The sequence below is a fragment of the Pinus tabuliformis genome, chromosome 2_2 (genome assembly GCF_031772625.1).
Source record: "Pinus tabuliformis cultivar Carrire ecotype Pingquan chromosome 2_2, CPIR1, whole genome shotgun sequence".
In the NCBI taxonomy this organism is placed as follows: domain Eukaryota; kingdom Viridiplantae; phylum Streptophyta; class Pinopsida; order Pinales; family Pinaceae; genus Pinus; species Pinus tabuliformis.
In genome coordinates, this window is record NC_142300.1 from 506488279 (window position 1) to 506508857 (window position 20579).

General features: G+C 38.3%; 1 protein-coding gene across 1 annotated transcript; it reads left to right on the forward strand.

The window, feature by feature from the left end:
* Nucleotides 1-1881: 1881 nt before the first annotated feature.
* Nucleotides 1882-3360, forward strand: LOC149193582 (putative UPF0481 protein At3g02645). Its single transcript, XM_089407363.1, has one exon. It carries the CDS (start codon nucleotides 1882-1884, stop codon nucleotides 3358-3360), a length of 1479 nt encoding a protein of 492 aa, XP_089263489.1.
* Nucleotides 3361-20579: the final 17219 nt, after the last annotated feature.

A 20579-nucleotide genomic window follows, 5' to 3' on the forward strand; every position in this document is an offset into this window, starting at 1 on the left:
TCTGTGCAGTGAATTGGTCGAGGGATTGGAAGTTTCTGTGCAGTGAATTGGTCGAGGGATTGGAAGTTTCCTAGATGTCTTTGGTGTTAGACTCTGATTAATTTGCAGTTGTCTATAATGCGACTTTTTGGAAGCTTTTCGGGTGGGTTTTGTCAAAATCCGGCAGCAATTTATTGGAATCGCAAGTTTGATAGCTAGTTTCTGCACAATCAAAGCGTCCCGGGGTTTTTCAGGGTGCTGAAGCCAAATATGCAGTTAAAAAACCATTTTAAATAATACAAATCAAGATTTAACTTCAATTTTTTCTGCCGAAATCTCCAAAAAGTCGCATTATAGACAACTCCGATTAATTTGGTTGGAGAGTGTGGAAGTTTCCATACAGTCAATTGGTCGAGGGATTGGAAGTTTACTGGATGCCTTTGGTGTTAGACTCTCATTAATTTGGTTGGAGAGTGTGACTCTGTGAAAATTTAGAATGATTTTTAAATTTAATTTTATTATAATAAAAATTTTATAATTTGTATGTGATTTTTTCCAAAAATATTTCATATAGTATCAAAAATAATTATTCAAATTTATTTTATTTTTTTAAATATTTTTTATTTGATATTATATTTATATATATGTAAAATTTGCAACTTATCAAGTTTGATGATGGATTCACATGACCATACACATCGAACATGGCCTAATTTATATCGAACATGGCCTAATTTTAATTAATAAATGTTTAATACTCATTAAAAGCAATATTTAAACAATTAAATAATTTTTATTAAAATTAAATTTTTATCAATTATTTCATTAATTACTAAAATAATATTCTTTCTAAATTACTAAAATAATCTCTGTATTACCTTAATTATACTTTATTAAATTAGTTAAATATATGAGAAAAGAATTAAAAAACTATTAACATTAATCAAACACAAATTATTATAAAATATAAGAAAGGTAGTGTTAGAGTATTTTTATAAATTATCTAGTTTCTCTAAAAAGCTGTTTTTTTATGAAATAGGTTAATTAGTTAATATGAACCTATTATTTAATGGAGTTGTCTATAATGCTATTTTTTTAGAGTTTTCTGTGCCGGAATCTAGTGGAAAAATTGAGGTGAAATCTTGATTTGTATTAGTTAAAATAATTTTTTGACTGTATATATGGATTAGCAACATTAAAAACCCTATGGCACTTCTATTGTACAGGATGTACCCATCAATCTTGTGATTTCAATGAATTCTGACGGGATTTTAGAGAAATTAAACCAGAAAAACGTACAGAAAATCCACCCAAAAAACTTCTAAAAAATCACACTAAAGACAATTCCTTACTTAATATATCTAAATTTGATGAAGTGTGAAAGCTTTCCCTTTAATATCATTTGCAAAGAGTGTAGTTTTCAACTCAAAAAGAGTGTAGTTTTCCTTCTATAATATAATAATGATGAGTCATATAAAAACAAAAATAAATCAAATACAATATATTAAAATACAATACCACCGACCAATGAAGTCCCTATAAGACTGCAGAGTCACTGAACTCTCGCAGATACATCTCCGAACTTTGCTATACTATGTTGTTCAAATTAAGGAATCTCTCCATGTATTACAAGAAGAAGAGGACGAGAATGTAAAAGAGTTTTGCGTCTTGGTGTTTAATGTACCGAAAGAGTTGTAGGCAGAGAAGCCGGAAGCCTACATTCCTCAAATGCTTTCCATCGGCCCCTTTCACCACCAGAACTCTAAGCTCCACTATATGGACCGCTACAAATTGGTAGCTGCTTACAGATTTGAGAAAAAAATGAAGGGACCAGCAAAGTTTCAGTCTGTCATTGTGGAAGAATTTAAAAAATACGACTAGCAAATCCAGAGTTGCTATCACATGGTCGTGGACTATAAGGAAGAGACCTTGGCATGGATCATGGCTCTGGACGTCGTCTTCCTTCTTGAATGTTTGCAGTTTTATGTGAGACACGCTGACCAAAGCTCTCACTGGGAAGTCAAGCCCCTGGGACACGAGACTGGCACCAGTGCCCTCTACAATTCCATTTTCAAATATTTGATGAAGCTCGAAAACCAATTACCGCTTTTTCTACTGAGAAAGCTTCTGGACTTGAAGTTGGGTTGTAAAGTTAAGGCAGAGGAGAGGTTATCCAGCCTGCTATGTCTGGTTTTCGAAGAAATATCGCCTTTCAGTTTCAAGTTGCCTGATAGTTCAAATCTCCGTATAAAGGAAAGACGGCACATGCTGGAGGCGATGTACTACTGTATTGTCCCTCTTTCCAACATTGAAATTCCAATTCGATTTGAGGAAGAAAACGATGCTCCTTATCCAGCAGACATGTCAACCGTTACTCCAATTGTAATTGAGGAGGAAATTGATTCAGCGGATAATCCAACTGTTGCAGATGATTCGACTGATTCAGAGGATAATTCAACCATTACAGAAGCCTTCAGCTCACTCTGGGACATTCTCTCCTCTATTAAAGTTGGCCCCTTTCGATTGCTCACCCAATTGCTTCGTCAATTTCTTAACTGGGGGCCTGTGCAAGTTGCGATGAAGTTGCCGTTGCAAGTTTTTCTGAGTTCGTTTAAGAGACTCAATAAAGATGCAATGGGAAGTGGGGAAGAATCCTCTATTAAGATCATACCGCCCTCTCGATGCAAACTGAATATTCCTTTTGCGGCCGATTTATATTTTGCAGGAGTGAAATTCTCTCCTACTGATGGTGACCTCACCACAATCAAATTTGACAAGAAAACTACAACACTTTACCTCCCCAAAGTAAAGTTGGATACCAACATAGAGGTAATCCTCAGAAATCTGGGGGCATTCGAAGCTTATGCTGCGTCTGGTGCACTTGTTTTCAAGCGATATATCGATTTCATGAACGGTATGATCGACAAAGTAAAAGATGTGAAATTGCTGAGAGAGAGCGGAATTATTCGTAACTACCTCCACAGTGATGCAGAGGTTGCCTGCCTGTGGAATAGCATGGGTAAGTGTGTTCATGTGACAAAAGCTGGATATTTAGACAAAGTTATAAAAGATCTAAATCAATATTATAGTAGAAAATGGAAAGTTCGGATGGCAGAGTTTGTGAATAATTATACATTCAGTTCGTGGAAATTCATCTCTCTTGTAGCTGTTGCGATACTTATGATCATCACTTGTTTGCAAGCGTACTGCTCTGTCTATGATTGCAAAAGCTGGATGACGCAGTATAGGTGCGCAACACTGAAATGCAGGAGTGTCGTTTACAATATTTATGTTTGTCTTTCTGTGGGGTTGTGGAATGATTTGGGCATTGCTAGAATCCTGTTGTTGTTATATTGGGATGGATTGCAATACTGCTCTTAGTAGGATTATCCGGCTAGGGGTATTCAGGGACTGAAATGTCCAATTATCTATCTTTTTCCTTATCTTGCCTATGAGAGGTCCCCAGTTCGCTACTCTGTACTAATACTAATTGAGCATTATGCCTAGATACTTTGCTGGGAAGCTTCCTACTCTGAATCCCATTGTTATAGCCAAGATTCTTTGGGATGCTACTTGAGTGTTAAAGAAGAATATTTTTGATTTCTCATTGTTAATCTCTGTCCCTGAGGCTTTTGTGAACTCAAATAGAATTTTTAGGATCTGTTGGGCTTCCTTAAGAGTGGCTTTCCCATAGATCATTACATCATCTACGAATTGCTGGTGCGTTATAGGGATTTCATTACCCCAAATTCGCAAGCCCTTTAACTGTTCATTGGCTAGGCACACTTTCACTAGCCTGCCCAGACCTTCTACTGCTAGAATGAATAAAAACGGGGAAAGGGGATCACCTTGTCTAAGCCCTCTCATGGGATTAAAGGCTTCCGAAGGGGTTCCATTTAGCATAACTGACATCATCGGGTTGCTCACCATTGACATTATCCATTTCACCCATCTCTCGTTATCCATTTCACCCATCTCTCGTCAAAGCCATGAGCCTGTAGGATGCCCCCCAAATACTACCAACCAAGACGATCATAAGCCTTTGCCAGATCCAGTTTTATTACCATGCCTTTGCTTTTGGAGTTTTTCAGTGAGTCTATTACCTCTGGAGCAACTAATATACCATCCGTTATCTGTCTTCCCTTAACAAAACCAGTATGCTCCTGAGCGATGAGGTCAGGCAAGATTGGTTTAAGTTTGTTTACCATTATTGTAGCTAGTATTTTATATACTATGTTACATAGGGATATTGGTCTGAATCCCTGGGGTTCTTCCGAATTCTCCATTTTCAGAATCAGAGCAAGGAAGGTGGCGTTTAGGGCCAGATGCATGCACTTTGTGCATCTTGATTCTTCCACAAGTTCCACAAGGTCCTGGCTCATGAAACTCCACGAGGCTTGGTAAAATTCGATAGTAAATCCATCAGGCCCCAGGGTCTTATTCTTCGACATTTTTTTTACCACTTCCTCCACTTCTTCTTTTGTGATCACCCTGAGTAAAGCCAAATTCTGTTCTCTGGTCACTTTTTTAGGAATATATTGGCACACATTAGTAATTTCCTCCTCCCTGCGTGCATTAGGTTTTGTCAAGATCCCTTTGAAGTAATCTACCAGTAACTTCTCCATTTCTTCTTGTTGAAGTACCATGTTCCCTTGACTTTCCTTGAGTGAAAAGATTCTATTACACTGTCTATGATTCAACATTGCTTTGTGGAAGAATTTTGAATTTTTCTCCCCTTCTTTCAACCATTGAACTCGTGATTTTTGTTTCCACATAATTTCTTCCTACTCTCTTCTTTCCTCTATTTGGTTAATCACCCTCCCTTCCAACTCTGCCAGCTCCTCACTTCTTCCTCCCTCTATGATTTGTTGTTGGATTCCCTCCATTCTTATCTGTAGTTTTTCTCTCTTTTTGGACGTTACCAAATTCCTTTATGTTCCATTTCTTTTTTTTCCTTTTAGGTCTTTTAGTCTTATTTGGAACATGTGCATTTTGTTTCTACCTTGAATGCCAGTTTTACTCTCTTGCCACCAAGTTTTCATCTTGTCTATGAATTCTGGATCTCTTAGCCAAAAGGCCTCAAACCGAAAAGGCCTTATTTTGTTCTGAGGGGTCATAGCAATCTCCAATTTAATAGGCCAATGGTCTGACCCTATAGATGGGAGAATGGAAGCTTCATAGCAGATGTCCTTTCCTATTAATTGTTCAGATGCTAGGAATCTATCTAGTCTTGACGCTATTTGTTTGTTCCTGCCTCTTCTGTTATTCCAGGTAAATTTTTCATTAATAGTTGGAATGTCCACCAACCTTAATTCCATTTGAAAATCTCAGAATCTCTCCATCTTCAGGTCTTCCCTCTGTACTCCTCCTTTCTTCTCTTCTTTGGATGTTGTCATATTGAAGTCTCCTGCCATAATCCACATCTGTTCCTAATGCATATTCCCAAGCTTTTGCATATGAGTGAGAAATGAGCCACGATCTGCTAGCGTGTGGGGCCCATAGACTGCTGAAACTAAAAACCATTCACTTTGCCCTATGAGTCTAAACTTTCCTGTAAAGATTCTGGGCATTCCTATCCATTAGTTTGTTATGACTTCTGCTGGATTCCAGATGATTACTATCCCTCCCACACTTCTTTCAGCATATGTGGTTACTTGCTCATATCTAGGTTTAATTTTATTTAAAATTTCCTCCATATTTTGTCTTGAGATTTTAGTTTTCTGAAGCAGCATAATTTATGGCTTGTCTTTTCTCAACCATTCTGCTAGATGTCTTTGCTCCCCTTCACTGTTTAGACCTCTTATATTCCAGGATGTCAATATCACTGAGGGGTTTGGTTGAGGTTTTGGAACACCGCCAAAAGCGGAACTACTCTCCCTCTGTTCACTAAAATTTCCCCCATTAATTGTATGTAATCTTTAATATTTTTCCGTCCTCACTTTTTTTCCCTCCTTTCACTTGTCCTTGCTGGTCTAGTCGACTGTCCTTCTGATTCTCTTGATGTTCTTTAGTCGTTGTTTTGCCTTTTTCCTGTTTAGCTTGATATTGCTGGAATGTTTCCACATAGAGTCTTTTCGGGTCCTCGGGGATAAATCACTTATCCAAGTTTCTCCATTCATTTAATAGCTTTCTCAGGACTTCTTCTTCTATACTTAAGTCTTCCCCCCTGTTTATCTCCATTTCTGTCTCCATGTTTTCTGTCTGTTCTTCCTGTTCTTTGCCTTTTTCTGGAATATCACTCGGTGCTTTGCTCTTAGTATGGGTCCTTTCACTACTGGAGCTGGTGTCTTTCCCTTTGTCTTCCTAGAAGGAAGCTTGACTGCAAGACCCCCCCGTTGAGCAAGGACGAAAGTCGGCCTTAGTGATCAGACGGTGCTGAGTGGAAGGGCCATCGCTCAACAAATAAAAGTTACTCTAGGGATAACAGACTGATCTTCCCCAAGAGTTCACATCGAGGGGAAGGTTTGACACCTCGATGTCGGCTCTTCGCCACCTGGGGCGGTAGTACGTTCCAAGGGTTGGGTTGTTCGCCCGTTAAAGCAGTACGTGAGCTGGGTTCAGAACGTTGTGAGACAGTTCAGTGCATATCCAGTGTGGGCGTTAGAGCATTGAGAGGACCTTTCCCTAGTACGAGAGGACTGGGAAGGACGCACCTCTGGTGTGGTTTGAACCTCATCTTTCCCTTCTTCTTGGAGGATTTCAAAGTTATTTGATTTTCCTGGGTTTGTTTGTTGTACCTTCTTTCCCTCATTTGAGCTTTCTTTGGTAGATCTCTTTCTACTCTTTACCTCGTGGAATCCTCCCTGATCTATATGTTTTTTCTACTGTTGCTTACCTTTCCTCTCGTCTTCTTCCTTTTTTATGGGGCACTCTTTGACCAAGTGTCCATATTCATGACATCTGCGGCATCTGAAAGGTATATGTTCATAGTCCAAGGTTTACTGCCAAACTTCGTCCCGGTACTCTAACTCCATTGTATCTGGGATCGGGTTAGCAATGTTCATGTATACACATATCCTAGCATATGAAGTATAGCTTCCATTTTTTGTAGTTTCCACTATTTTCACAAAACTCCCTATCGTGTTTCCTATCCCTTGCAAAATTTCTGGGTCCCAGAAGTCCATTGGTAAACCAAATAATCTAACCCATACCGGTGCTGCTAAATTTTTTTCCTTATCAGGGTTATAGCATTCTTCCCAATATCTCATGAATAGACCAGCATTATAGTAAAAATAAGGGCCATTCTCAAACACTCTTTCTTTGTCTTGCAGGTTAGAGAAGATTACCGTAAAGAAGCCTTTTGCTCCCAGCTTTAGCTCGATGTGTCCTAGGGGCTGCCATTTTTGCTAAATCCATCTGGTGAGGTCTTTTTCAGACGACCAGACTCCAACAAACTTGCAGATCATGGCATGATCCTTCATGTAGCTTTTGTACTTTTCCAACTTATTTGGCAGGATTACGAATCGTGGTTTCTCCTCCACACATGGCAAACATTTTCCCCTTCTGCTCACCTGCCAGGTCGCACCTAGGACAGGGCCTTCATTCTACTTCTCTGCTGCTGGCTGACTATTTTGTCCTTCTCCTACTGTGGCATCTCAGTAGGAGGGGATCTCTCCCCTCCTGACCGCTTCCGTCATGACCGTTGCTCTCGGTTTCCCCGCTTGTCTTTTGCTGTTACTCTCTGGTTTCTACACTGTTTACTATTTTGGTTTCTCCCCACCGCTTTACCTCTTGGTCGCCATTAGGTTTTAGTTGCAGAGCTCCTCCTTTTGATGTGATTTTTGAATTTTATATTTAAAAGATATTTCATTTATGATATATAATAACATTTTTTTAAATATATTTTAAAATGTAACATGTTAATTAATGGATATACATGTTAAGCTCGACTGGATGTAAATAATACTTTCAATATAATAATTAAATTGAGATCTAATTTAATAAATACTACAATCATTTAATTTAAAATAATAATAATAAAACACTTTGCAATTACAGTGTCATTTATTTTATTAAGAGATTTCATTTTTATTTATATTTATTTTATTAGACTTAGTTGAATGGTTTGAGATAATTTAATTAATTTTTAAATATATAAGAATTAATTAATTAGTAAAAATAAGATTGAAATAGTTGATTTATTAAATAAATGAATAAACCTTAAAATTATAAGTTGGTTTTGGTGACATTTTATGTTTTTTTAGAAAGATATTTTGGTTAATTTAATTATAATTTATTTAAAAACTAAAAAATATAATAATTTGACACCTAATTTATTTTTATATTATTAAACAATATAATGACCCGTTGACTAAAAAAAGCTATCACTCTTTTAGAGTAAAAAGATTTTATTTTGCTTAACAATTTCTTTGCCCAATTACATAATTATATAGATTCAAATTTTTAAAAACATATTACAACTAGTTTTTTGAGAAGATTTTTTTGACTTAAATCACATTTATTTTTATATTATTAAACAATATAATGACCTGTTTGACTAAAGAAGCTATCACTTTTTTTTTAAGAGTAAAAAGATTTTATTTTGCTTAGACCGAGACAAACTGCCTTAATCGAAAGACCAACTTATCATATGATCTTCACTAAAATTCATCGAGGATAGCTCGCAGAATAGACAAAGTCGTCCTAAACCAACGTTTGACTCGCCTGCGTTGAATGGGAAAAGAATTCAGAATTTATCACGTGCGTATTAGAAAATGAGATAAGTAATCTGAACGAACGAACGAATTTTGAGGAAAAGAAGTGAAGGAATCCTGAGGTCCCTGACCACCTTTCCAACACATTCCCTTTCGGGCGTCGATTGCAATTACAATTCATGGTCTCCGCAGAGGAACAGGAACGCTCTGATGCATGCAAGATGACGGAAGTATACAATTCATGGTCTCGGGCTCGGTAGAAGAGGAACGCTTTCACGCCGCAGATGGAGGGAGGCAGGCGTGAGAGAGTCTGGTCAAGAATGAGCCGGTTTAACGCCGAGGTTGTTTTTATTTGTTTAAATAATCTGTTGACCAGTGAAATTTTAAGCAGAATTCTAAAGGGGAGAAGGAAGGGTGAAAAGAATAACTATGCAGTCAAAATCCATTAAATTATAAGAATTTGTTCAACTGTTTTCTTAATCGACTTAGTTGAATGAAAGAAAGAGCAGTAAGTGCAGTCAATTGGTCGAGGGATTGGAAGTTTCCTGGATGCCTTTGGTGTTAGACTATGATTAATTTGGTTGGAGAGTGTGGAAGTTTCGGTGCAGTCAATTGGTCGAGGGATGGGAAGTTTCCTGAATGCTTTTGGTGTTAAACTCTGATTAGTTTGGTGGGAGAGTGTGGAAGTTTCTGTGTAGTCAATTGGTCGAGGGATTGGAAGTTTCCTGGATGCCTTTGGTGTTAGACTCTGATTAATTTGGTTGGAAAGTGTGGAAGTTTCCGTGCAGTCAATTGGTCGAGGGATTGGAAGCTTCCTGGATGCCTTTGGTGTTAGACTCTGATTAATTTGGTTGGAGAGTGCGACTCTGTGAAAATTTAGAATGATTTTTAAATTTAATTTTATTATAATAAAAATTTTATAATTTGTATGTGATTTTTTCCAAAAATATTTCATATAGTATCAAAAATAATTATTCAAATTAATATTTTATTTTTTTAAATATTTTTTATTTAATATTATATTTATATATATGTAAAATTTGCAACTTATCAAGTCTGATGGATTCACATGACCATACACATGGAACATGGCCTAATTTTAATTAATAATTTTGTAATACTAATTAAAATCAATATTTAAACAATTAAATAATTTTTATTAAAATTAAAATTTTATCAATTATTTCATAAATTACTAAAATAATATTCTTTTTAAATTACAAAAATAATATGCTAAAATAATCTCTGTATTACCTTAATTATACTTTATTAAAATAGTTAAATATATGAGAAAAAAAATTAAAAAATTATTAACATTAATCAAACACAAATTATTATAAAATAAGAAAAGTAGTGTTAGAGTATTTTTTTAAATTATTTAGTTTTTCTAAAAGTTAATTTTTTATGAAATAGGTTAATTAGTTAATATGAACCCATTACTTAATGGAGTTGTTTATAATGCTATTTTTTTAGAGTTTTTTGTGCCGGAATCTGGTGGAAAAGTTGAGGTGAAATCTTGATTTGTATTATTTAAAATAATTTTTTCACTGTATATATGGATTCAACAACATTAAAAACCCTATGGCACTTTTATTGTACAGGATGTACCCATCAATCTTGTGATTTCAATGAATTCCTATGGAATTTTTGATAAATTAAACCAGAAAAAGTACAAAAAATCCACCCAAAATACTTTCAAAAAGTCACACTAAAAACAATTCCTTAATATATCTAAATTTGATGAAGTGTGAAAGCTTTCCCTTTAATATCATTTGCAAAGAGTATAGTTTTCAACTCATAAAGCGTGTAGTTTTCCTTCTCTAATATAAAAATGACGAGTCATATAAAAACAAAAATAAATCAAATACAATATATTAAAATACAGTACCACCGACCACTGAAGTCCCCATAAGACTGCAAAGTCACTCAACTCTCGCAGATACATCTCCGAACTTTGCTATACTATTTTGTTTGCAACTCTCTTTCTCCTGTCCGAATAACCATGGAATCAAACACTGATGCAGCTCAAATGAAGATCTATGAGGATAGTTGGGTTGTTCAAATTAAGGAATCTCTCCATGTATTACAAGAAGAAGAGGACGAGAATGTAAAAGAGTTTTGCGTCTCGGTGTTTAATGTGCCCAAAGAGTTGTTGGCAGAGAAGCCGAAAGCCTACATTCCTCAAATGCTTTCCATCGGCCCCTTTCACCACCGGAACGCTGAGCTCCACTATATGGACCGCTACAAATTGGCAGCTGCTTATAGATTTGAGAAAAAAATGAAGGGACCAGCAAAGTTTCGGTCTGTCATTGTGGAACAATTCAAAAAATAAGACTGGCAAATCCGGAGCTGCTATCACATGGTCGTGGACCATAAGGAAGAGACCTTTGTTGAAGTCATAATTTCAACGCAGCCGTACGTTCTCACCCAAAACCGCCAGAAATCGTTCACCAAACCCGCCGGAGAGTTTTCGGGCCACTTTCCGGTAAAGGGACTTTCCGTATATTTGAGTCCGAGAAAATTTGGAGTTGACGCGTGGCTGTCCCCTTACGTCACCATGTCTGACATTCTCAGGACATAAAGCTCTGCAGAAAATGATCTTCCGATATTCTCCTCCACCGTCAGATCTGCTCCCGCGCTCTCCACCGTTGATCGTTTGAAGCTGCATACAAACCAACATCGAATTAAAACATTGCGTGGAGTAAAAGTTTTTGGGTTGACCGCTGTTAAAATAATTTAACGAATTTAATATGCCCGTAGAAAGTAGATGGAAGTTTTAAATTTTAATGTTTTTTTTGTATTGAAGGTATGGGCGCATATGAATGTTAAGTATGGCATACGAAATACTTTGTAATGTTTTTTATATATTTTTTTTGCGTTGACCATTTTTGTAATGGCATGTAAAAAGAACACAGAGACGAGTTAAAAAAATTAGAATGAGCCAAAAGAAATATGCTCGTTGACCATTTTTGTAATGGCATGTAAAAAGAACACAGAGACGAGTTAAAAAAATTAGAATGAGCCAAAAGAAATATGCTCGTGGGTTGTAATGGTGGTGTTGGCCATCGTAAAACTGAGGAGTAGCGAAAAACCATGTGTGGTTTTGCACAGCAGTGCATAAAGAAAATGGTGGAGCGCATTTGTATGTATATGTAAATTTTTATTACAGCAGTAAAGTGTCTTTCACAGCAGTGAATGTAAAAGGGGATTTACAGCAGTAAACCCAGCTCAGTGAATTCTGAGGTGAAAACAGAGTAAATGTTTTTTGTTGAATGTATTTTTTTTTTGTGTGGTGAATCCCTCTCAGCAAAGAGGATGAATATGTATCAGGCATATATTTTAATGAATGGAAATGTTTTTATGGTGGTGAAATACTCTGTTCCTCAGTAAATTTTTTTAAAGCTTCCCTGTGCATAAAAGATCCTGGAAAGGTGAAACAGAGCATTGCCTCTGTGTGTTTGAATCTTTGTTTTTGGGATTTTCCCATTAAAAATCCCCAACAGTGGTATCAGAGCAGGGCCAGGCTCTTTAAAGAAGTTAAAGAAGCTGAAGGGAGAAGGTTTGTAGCTGCAGCAAAACCTCTCAGGCAGACAGAAGACTCAGACAACGAAGGATTCAGGTATTCTTCAAAGATTTCTTGTTTGTTACTGTTGAAGCAGTCAGTTGTTTTAAATACACAGTCAAGGAATGGCTAGCACAAGCACTGGTATGGGTATGTTTAACACCCAGCTCCCACAATTTAATGGGAAGAACTATGACTACTGGTCAATAACTATGAAAGCCCTGTTTGCCTCTCAAGATTTATGGGAAATAGTTGAAGATGGTTTTGAAGAACCAGCAGATGAAACTGAGTTTAATAGATTAACTCCAGGAGAGAAGGATCTGCTGAAGAGCAATAGGAAGAAGGATTCAAAAGCCCGTGTGTTGTTGTATCTAGCAGTAGACCAGAGTGTGTTTCCAAGGTTAGCAGCAGCTAAGACATCCAATGAAGCATGGGAAACCCTTAAGACAGCCTATCAAGGCATGGAGAGAGTGAAGACAGCAAAACTACAGTTGCTGAGGAAAGATTTTGAGAACTTGAACATGAAGGAGTCAGATAACATTGACTCATTCTTCACTCATGTGATTGGTGTAATCACACAAATGAGAACTCATGGAGAAACCATTGAAGATAGAAGGATTGTGGAGAAAATATTGAGGGTCTTACCCTCAAGGTTTGATGCCATAGTCACCACCATTGAAGAGACAAAGGATCTCTCAAACTATTCAGTTGATGAGCTACATGCATCACTGGTAACACATGAGCAGAGGTTGAGTAGGAATGAAAACTCATCTCTTGAGCAAGCCTTCAAGACCCAGATGTCCTTTGGAAGAGGAAGAGGTCAAGAAAGAGGAAACCGAAGAGGAAGAGGCAGAAGCCAGAACAGAGGTGGAAGGGACAGCCCATCAAATGCACAAGGAAGAGGCAGCAATAAAAATCAGAACCAAGGCTAAGGCAGCAGCCAACAAAGAGAACAGTATCATGCTCAAGGACAAAGGTATGATAAATCTAATGTTCAATGCTATTATTGCAAAAAGTATGGACATTATGCAAGTGATTGTAGAAAGAAACAGCATGATATGAACAGTAGACAAAATGCAAATGTTACAAGAGAAAACAGCAGTCAAGAAAATGTCCTGTTAGCTTGTAACATGGCTGAAACACATAGTGAAGACATATGGTTTTTAGACTCAGGTTGCAGCAACCATATGACAGGGAACATAGTTTTCTTTTCTGCCCTAGATAAAAAAGTGAAATCAGAAGTCACACTAGGAACTGATAGCAAAGTCTCTGTTATGGGAAAAGGGGAGGTAAAAATATTTACAAAACAAGGAGAAAGGAAAACCATAGCAGATGTCTACTATGTCCCCGGAATGAGATGTAACCTCTTGAGTATTGGACAGCTTGTCCATAAGGGGTACAATGTTTTATTTAAAAATGATGTGTGCACCATCATGGATATACCACCCAGCAAAAGATGCATTGCTGAAGTGAAGATGACAAGGAACAGGATGTTCCCTCTCAGGATCAGGGCAGATTTGAAAAACAAAGGAGAAATTGCAGCAGTCACCCAAGAGGCTTTCCAAAGCGTGCCAAAGGATGAAAATTGGTTGTGGCACTTGAGATTTGGTCATCTCAATTTTGGAGGTCTAAATTTGTTGAGTAGGAAAGGAATGGTAAGAGGATTACCATTGATAGAGAAACTGGACAGCCTTTGTGAAGGCTGCATTTTGGGAAAACAACACAGACAAAGTTTTCCATCAGGGAAGAGCATAAGGGCAAAGGCACCCTTAGAGATCATCCACTCAGATTTATGTGGACCAATGCAAGCTCCATCATTAGCAGGCAGCCAATATTTTCTAACATTCATTGATGATTTTACAAGAAAGACTTGGATATATTTCCTTAAAAACAAAAGTGAAGTGTTTGAGAAATTCCAAAACTTCAAGGCATTTGTGGAAAACCAAAGCGGGCTGCATATAAAAGTTTTGAGAACTGATAGAGGAGGTGAGTATATCTCCAAGGAATTCCTAAGATTTTGTAGAGAAAATGGAATTCACAAACAGTTTACAGCAAGGTACACCCCACAGCAAAATGGAGTTGCTGAAAGGAAGAACAGGACCATCATGGATATGGCGAGGAGCATGTTGAAGGCAAAGCATTTGCTAAATGATTATTGGGCTGAAGCTGTAAATTGTGCAGTGTATATTTTGAACAGGTGTCCTACAAAAGCAGTGATGAACAAGGTGCCAGAAGAGGCATGGAGTGGGAGAAAGCAAGGAGTCACCCACATGAGAGTTTTTGGATGTGTGGCCTATGCACACATTCCAGATCAGCTAAGGAGGAAGTTGGACAGCAAAGGGGAGAAATGTCTCTTCATTGGATACAGTGAGGAATCCAAAGCCTACAGGTTGTATATCCCATCTACCAAGAAGTTTTTTGTCAGCAGAGATGTTCAATTCATTGAAGAGGAAGCTTGGGATGGAAGCATAGAGAAAACAGTGAATGTTAAAAACTGTTTGTCTCATGATGAAGATGATGAGGAGGTGGCTGAAATGCATCCCCAAACAGCAGCACCAACATAAGAACAGCAAGGTACACCATTGAGGATCAATGAGAGTGCTTCTCCAAGCACACCACAAGGAGGAAATTCAAGTGCATCTTCAAGCACTTGCACACCAAGTGAAAGAGGTAAGAAATTTAGAAATCTAAGTGATATTTATGATGAAGGAATGAATTCCTTATTTGCCTTGTATTGTCATGTTGATGATCCTATTCATTTCGAGGATGCAATTAAAGATAGGAAATGGATAGAAGCTATGGATGAGGAAATCAATGCCATAGAGAGAAACAAAACATGGGATTTGGTTGAGTTACCAAAAGGCAAAGAAGTCATTGGTGTGAAATGGATCTACAAGACCAAGAGCAATGCTGAAGGCAAGATTGAAAGGCATAAAGCAATGCTGGTTGTCAAAGGCTACAAGCAGCAGTATGGGAGAGATTATGAAGAGACTTTCGCACCGGTTGCAAGAATGGAAACCGTGAGAGCAGTGCTGTCCATAGCAGCTCAAAACAAATGGAAAGTCTACCAAATGGACGTGAAGTCAACATTCCTAAATGGAGTGTTAAAGGAAGAGGTTTATGTAGAACAGCCTCTAGGCTATGAGAAGAAAGGTGAAGAGCAGAAAGTGTGCAAATTGAAGAAGGCTCTTTATGGGCTGAAGCAAGCGCCAAGAGCATGGTACATCAGGATAGATTCATATCTATTGGATAATGAATTCGACAAGTGTGAAGGAGAACCCACTGTCTACATCAAAGAAAAAGATGGTAAAATATTGATTGTTGTCTTGTATGTTGATGATGTGATTTTCACAGGTAATGAAATGAGGAATTTGAAATGACTGACATGGGTTTCTTGAGATACTTCTTAGACATAGAAGTAGATCAAAATGAAAAAGGAATTTTTATCTCACAAGCTAGATATGTAAATCAAGTATTGAGCAGATTTAACATGCAAGAGTGCAAGGCAGCGATCACTCCCACAGTGATGGGATTAAAACTCAGCAGAGAGGACAACAGCAAGGATTTTGATCCTAGTTTGTACAAAAGTATTGTAGGCAGCGTTATGTATTTAACAGCAACTAGGCCTGATATTATGTATGCTGTTAGTTTGATTTCCAGATTTATGGAGAGGCCAAAGGAGGCACATTGGCAGGCAGCAAAAAGAATTTTGAGGTATGTCAAAGGTACCAAAATGTTTGGAATTTTATATAATGTCTCAGAACATTCAGATTTGGTTGGATACACTGATAGTGATTGGGCTGGAAGTGTAGATGATCGGAAAAGCACTTCCGGTTATGTTTTTCATATGGGTTCAGGAGCCATTTCATGGGCTTCTAAGAAGCAGTCCATTGTAGCGTTGTCTACAGCAGAGGCTGAATATGTGGCAGCTACAGCAGCAGCATATCAAGCAGTGTGGATGAGAAGAATGTTGAGAAGCTTAGGCCAAGAGCAGGCAAAGGCGACAGTGATTTTTTGTGACAATAGCTCAGCTATTGCATTGTCAAAGAATTCAGTGTTTCATAAGAGAACGAAACACATTGATACAAGGTTTCACTACATCAGAGAATTGGTGAACAATGAAGAAATTGTCCTAGAACATTGCAGGACTCAAGAACAGGTTGCAGACATCTTGACAAAGCCTTTGGATCAGAAAAGCTTTGAATTTTTGAGGAAGTGTCTGGGTATGACCGAATGCCTAGCAGTTGAAATTAAAGGGGAGTGTTGAAGTCATAATTTCAATGCAGCCATACGTTCTCACCCAAAACCGCCAGAAACCATTCACCAAACCCGCCAGAGAGTTCTCGGGCCACTTTCCGGTAAAGGGACTTTCCGTATATTTGAGCCCGAGAAAATTTGGAGTTGACGCGTGGCTGTCCCCTTACGTCACCATGTCTGACATTCTCGGGACATAAAGCTCTGCAGAAAATGATCTTCCGATATTCTCCTCCACCGTCAGATCTGCTCCCGCGCTCTCCACCGTTGATCGTTTGAAGCTGCATACAAACCAAGATTGAATTAAAACATTGCGTGGAGTAAAAGTTTTTGGGTTGACCGCTGTTAAAATAATTTGACGAATTTAATATGCCCGTAGAAAGTAGATGGAAGTTTTAAATTTTAATGTTTTTTTTGTATTGAAGGTATGGGCGCATATGAATGTTAAGTATGGCATACGAAGTACTTCGTAATGTTTTTTTATATATTTTTTTTTTGCGTTGACCATTTTTGTAATGGCATGTAAAAAGAACACAGACACAAGTTAAAAAAATTAGAATGAGCCAAAAGAAATATGCTCGTGGGTTGTAATGGTGGTGTTGGCCATCGTAAAACTGAGGAGTAGCGAAAAACCATGTGTGGTTTTGCACAGCAGTGCATAAAGAAAATGGTGGAGCGCATTTGTATGTATATGTAAATTTTTATTACAGCAGTAAAGTGTCTTTCACAGCAGTGAATGTAAAAGGGGATTTACAGCAGTAAACCCAACTCAGTGAATTCTCAGGTGAAAACAGAGTAAATGTTTTTTGTTGAATGTATTTTTTTTTGTGTGTGGTGAATCCCTCTCAGCAAAGAGGATGAATATGTATCAGGCATATATTTTAATGAATGGAAATGTTTTTATGGTGGTGAAATACTCTGTTCCTCAGTAAAAAAATTTTAAAGCTTCCCTGTGCATAAAAGATCCTGGAAAGGTGAAACAGAGCATTGCCTCTGTGTGTTTGAATCTTTGTTTTTGGGATTTTCCCATTAAAAATCCCCAACAACCTTGGTGTGGATCATGGCTCTGGACGCCATATTCCTTCTTCAATGTTTGCAGTTTTATGTGAGACACACTGACCAAAGCTTTCACTGGGAAGTCGAGCCCCTGGGACGTGAGACTGGCACCAGTGCCCTCCACAATTCCATTTTCAAAGATTTGATGAAGCTCGAAAATCAATTGCCGCTTTTTCTACTGAGAAAGCTTTTGGACTTGAAGTTGGGTTGTAAAGTTGAGGCAGAGGAGAGGTTATCCAGCCTGCTACGTCTGGTTTTTGAAGAAATATTGCCTGATAGTTCAAATCTCCGTATAAAGGAAAGGCGGCACATGCTGGAGGAAGAAAACGATGCTCCTTATCCAGCGAACATGTCAACCGTTACTCCAATTCTAATTGAGGAAGAAATTGATTCGCCTGATTCAGTGGATAATCCAATCGTTACAACATTCTCTCCTCTATTAAAGTTGGCCCCTTTCGATTTCTCACTCGTCAATTTCTTAACTGGGGGCCTGCATAAGTTGCGATGAAGTTGTCGTTGCAAGTTCTTCTGAGTTCGTTTAAGAGACTCAATAAAGATGCAATGGGAAGTGGCGAAGAATCCTCTATTAAGATCATACCGCCCTCTCGATACGAACTAAATATTCCTTCTGTGGCCGATTTATATTTTGCAGGAGTGAAATTCTCTCCTACTGATGGTGACCTCACCACAATCAAATTTGACGAGAAAACTGCAACGCTTTACCTCCCCAAAGTAAAGTTGGATACCAACACAGAGGTAATCCTCAGAAATCTAGTGGCATTCAAAGCTTCTATTGCGTTTGGTGCACTTGTTTTCAAGCGATATATCGATTTCATGAACGGTATGATCGACAAGAGTAAAAGATGTGAAATTGCTGAGAGAGAGAGGAATTATTCGTAACTACCTCCACAGTGACGCGGAGGTTGCCTGCCTGTGGAACAGCATGGGTAAGTGCGTTCGTGTGACAGAAGCTGGATATTTAGACAAAGTTATAAAGGATTTAAATCGATATTGTAGTAGAAAATGGAATGTTCGGATGGCAGAGTTTGTGAATAATTATATATTTAGTTCGTGGAAATTCATCTCTCTTGTAGCTGCTGCGATACTTCTGATCATCACTTGTTTGCAAGCGTATTGCTCTGTCTATGATTGCAAAAGCTGGATGACGCAGTATAGGTGCGCAGCAGTTGCTAGAATATTAATCACGCCTGACCGTCTAACCGCGATAGTCGGCGAGTCATCAATGTTAGTGGCGGTGGTAGTCGGCCATTGTTGTTGAACCATTAATGTCAGTCAGAAAATTGTTGTACCATCTACAGCCATCTCTATGTATAAATTTCAAAGTTTGTTAATGCAATGATCAAGCTCATTCTATGAGTCTTCAAGTTTCTGATATGGTATCAGAGCCGAGGGTTTCAACTTACTGTTTTTGATTTGGTTTCGGCTCGCTGTGTAGAGAGTGTGAGCTCTTGCTGCCGTGGGAAAGCAACATAGTGAATGTTCTTTTCGTTTGCCACTGTGTTGGAAAGTCCACAGTCGACAGAGAGAGTGATGTTGTGTTGTGAGAGAGTGAGCACAATGTTGTGTGGAGCTCTAAGCGATGTTTGAAGTGTGATAATGATAGAGTGTGAAGGACCCTAGAGGGCTGAGCAAAGGCTTTGAGCCTTGTCTTTGTTTTGAGTTGAAACAGCTATGTTTGAGAGCCCATCTATCATCGTGCCCCCTGAGGCATCAGGCATATGTGTGTTGAGCTCAGTTGAGGCTGTAGACACCATTTGAGCAGTGCTGCTATTATCGACACAGAGTCAAAGATTGGTTTGTGTGGGAATACCAGATCCAGCGTAATTATTGGGCGCTGTTGGAGAGAGCCTATTGTTAGCTGTTCAGGGCTTGCCACATTGTTTGTGTTGGCTGTAAAAGCACTGAGAGATGTAGATGCCAAGAGTGGTGGAGTTGCTAGCCTGCTGAGCTGTGCCTTCAGTGCCATCAGCTGCGTTGAATTGATTGTCATGTTGCTGTGAAGAACTGGAGACTGCTCCCAAGTATTTTGTTTGTGTGCAGCAGTGTGTGATGTTTGTATCACTGCAGCTCCAAAGGGGGTCGGGAATATGAAGATTCCCTCTCTAGAATGTGAAGATTAGTGAACTTGTTTGTGCTTGTTATGGACCACATCATCTGTGGTTGTGTTAAAAGAAGAGTGTTGTGTTAAGAAAATGAGAGCTCGTTGATCAAGAGGAGTGGGGTAGCGAAAGTGTGGTGTGCATCCGAGGAAGTGAGATGCAGATCCGACAGGTGCTATTCCAAGAGTGGTGCTATTCTGAAGTCAAAGCTCACCAGAGTTCAAGGACAAACAGTGTCATGTTGTTGAAGATCATGTTGTTGAAGAAATCACTCAAAGTAAAACTTGCTTCTCTCATAACCCAATTGTTAGAAGTTTTATTGGATCTGCTTTCAAGATGAATGCAATTGTGGAGGATACTACCATGGATGTTGTTCCGAGGCCACTCATGTTCGAGGATGAGTGCATCTTGGTGGCTCCTCATGGAAAGTGGGAAGAACATGAATTAGATTACCTTGTTCGGGATCTTGCATTGCATCCCAATCTAGAAGAGGTTGTTGACTATAAGTACGTAAGCAAGGAGCAAAGGAATTTCATAAGGAAACCGATAAAGGTGAAGATGAAACTGCACCAGCAAAAGAAAAGGAACAAGCATGGACCCTTTAGCAAAAAGACAAAAATGAAATGTTTTGTTGTAAGCCTAGCTGAAACTTAGACCAGCAGGGAAGTTAAAGTTTAGGTCATCGTGATTAAGGGGAGGTGTTAGAACATTAATCACGCCTGACCATATGACAACAATAGTCGGCGAGTCATCAATGTTAGTTGGCAGCAAGTGGCAGTAGTCGACCATTGTTGTTGAACCATAAATGTCAGTCAGCAGATTGCTGTAGCATCTACGACTGTCTCTGTGTATAAATTTCTATGTTTGTTAATGCAATGATCAAGCTCATTCTATGAGTCTTCAAGTTTCTAATAGCAGTATCTTGAAAGTGTGCAGCACTGAAATGCAGGAGTG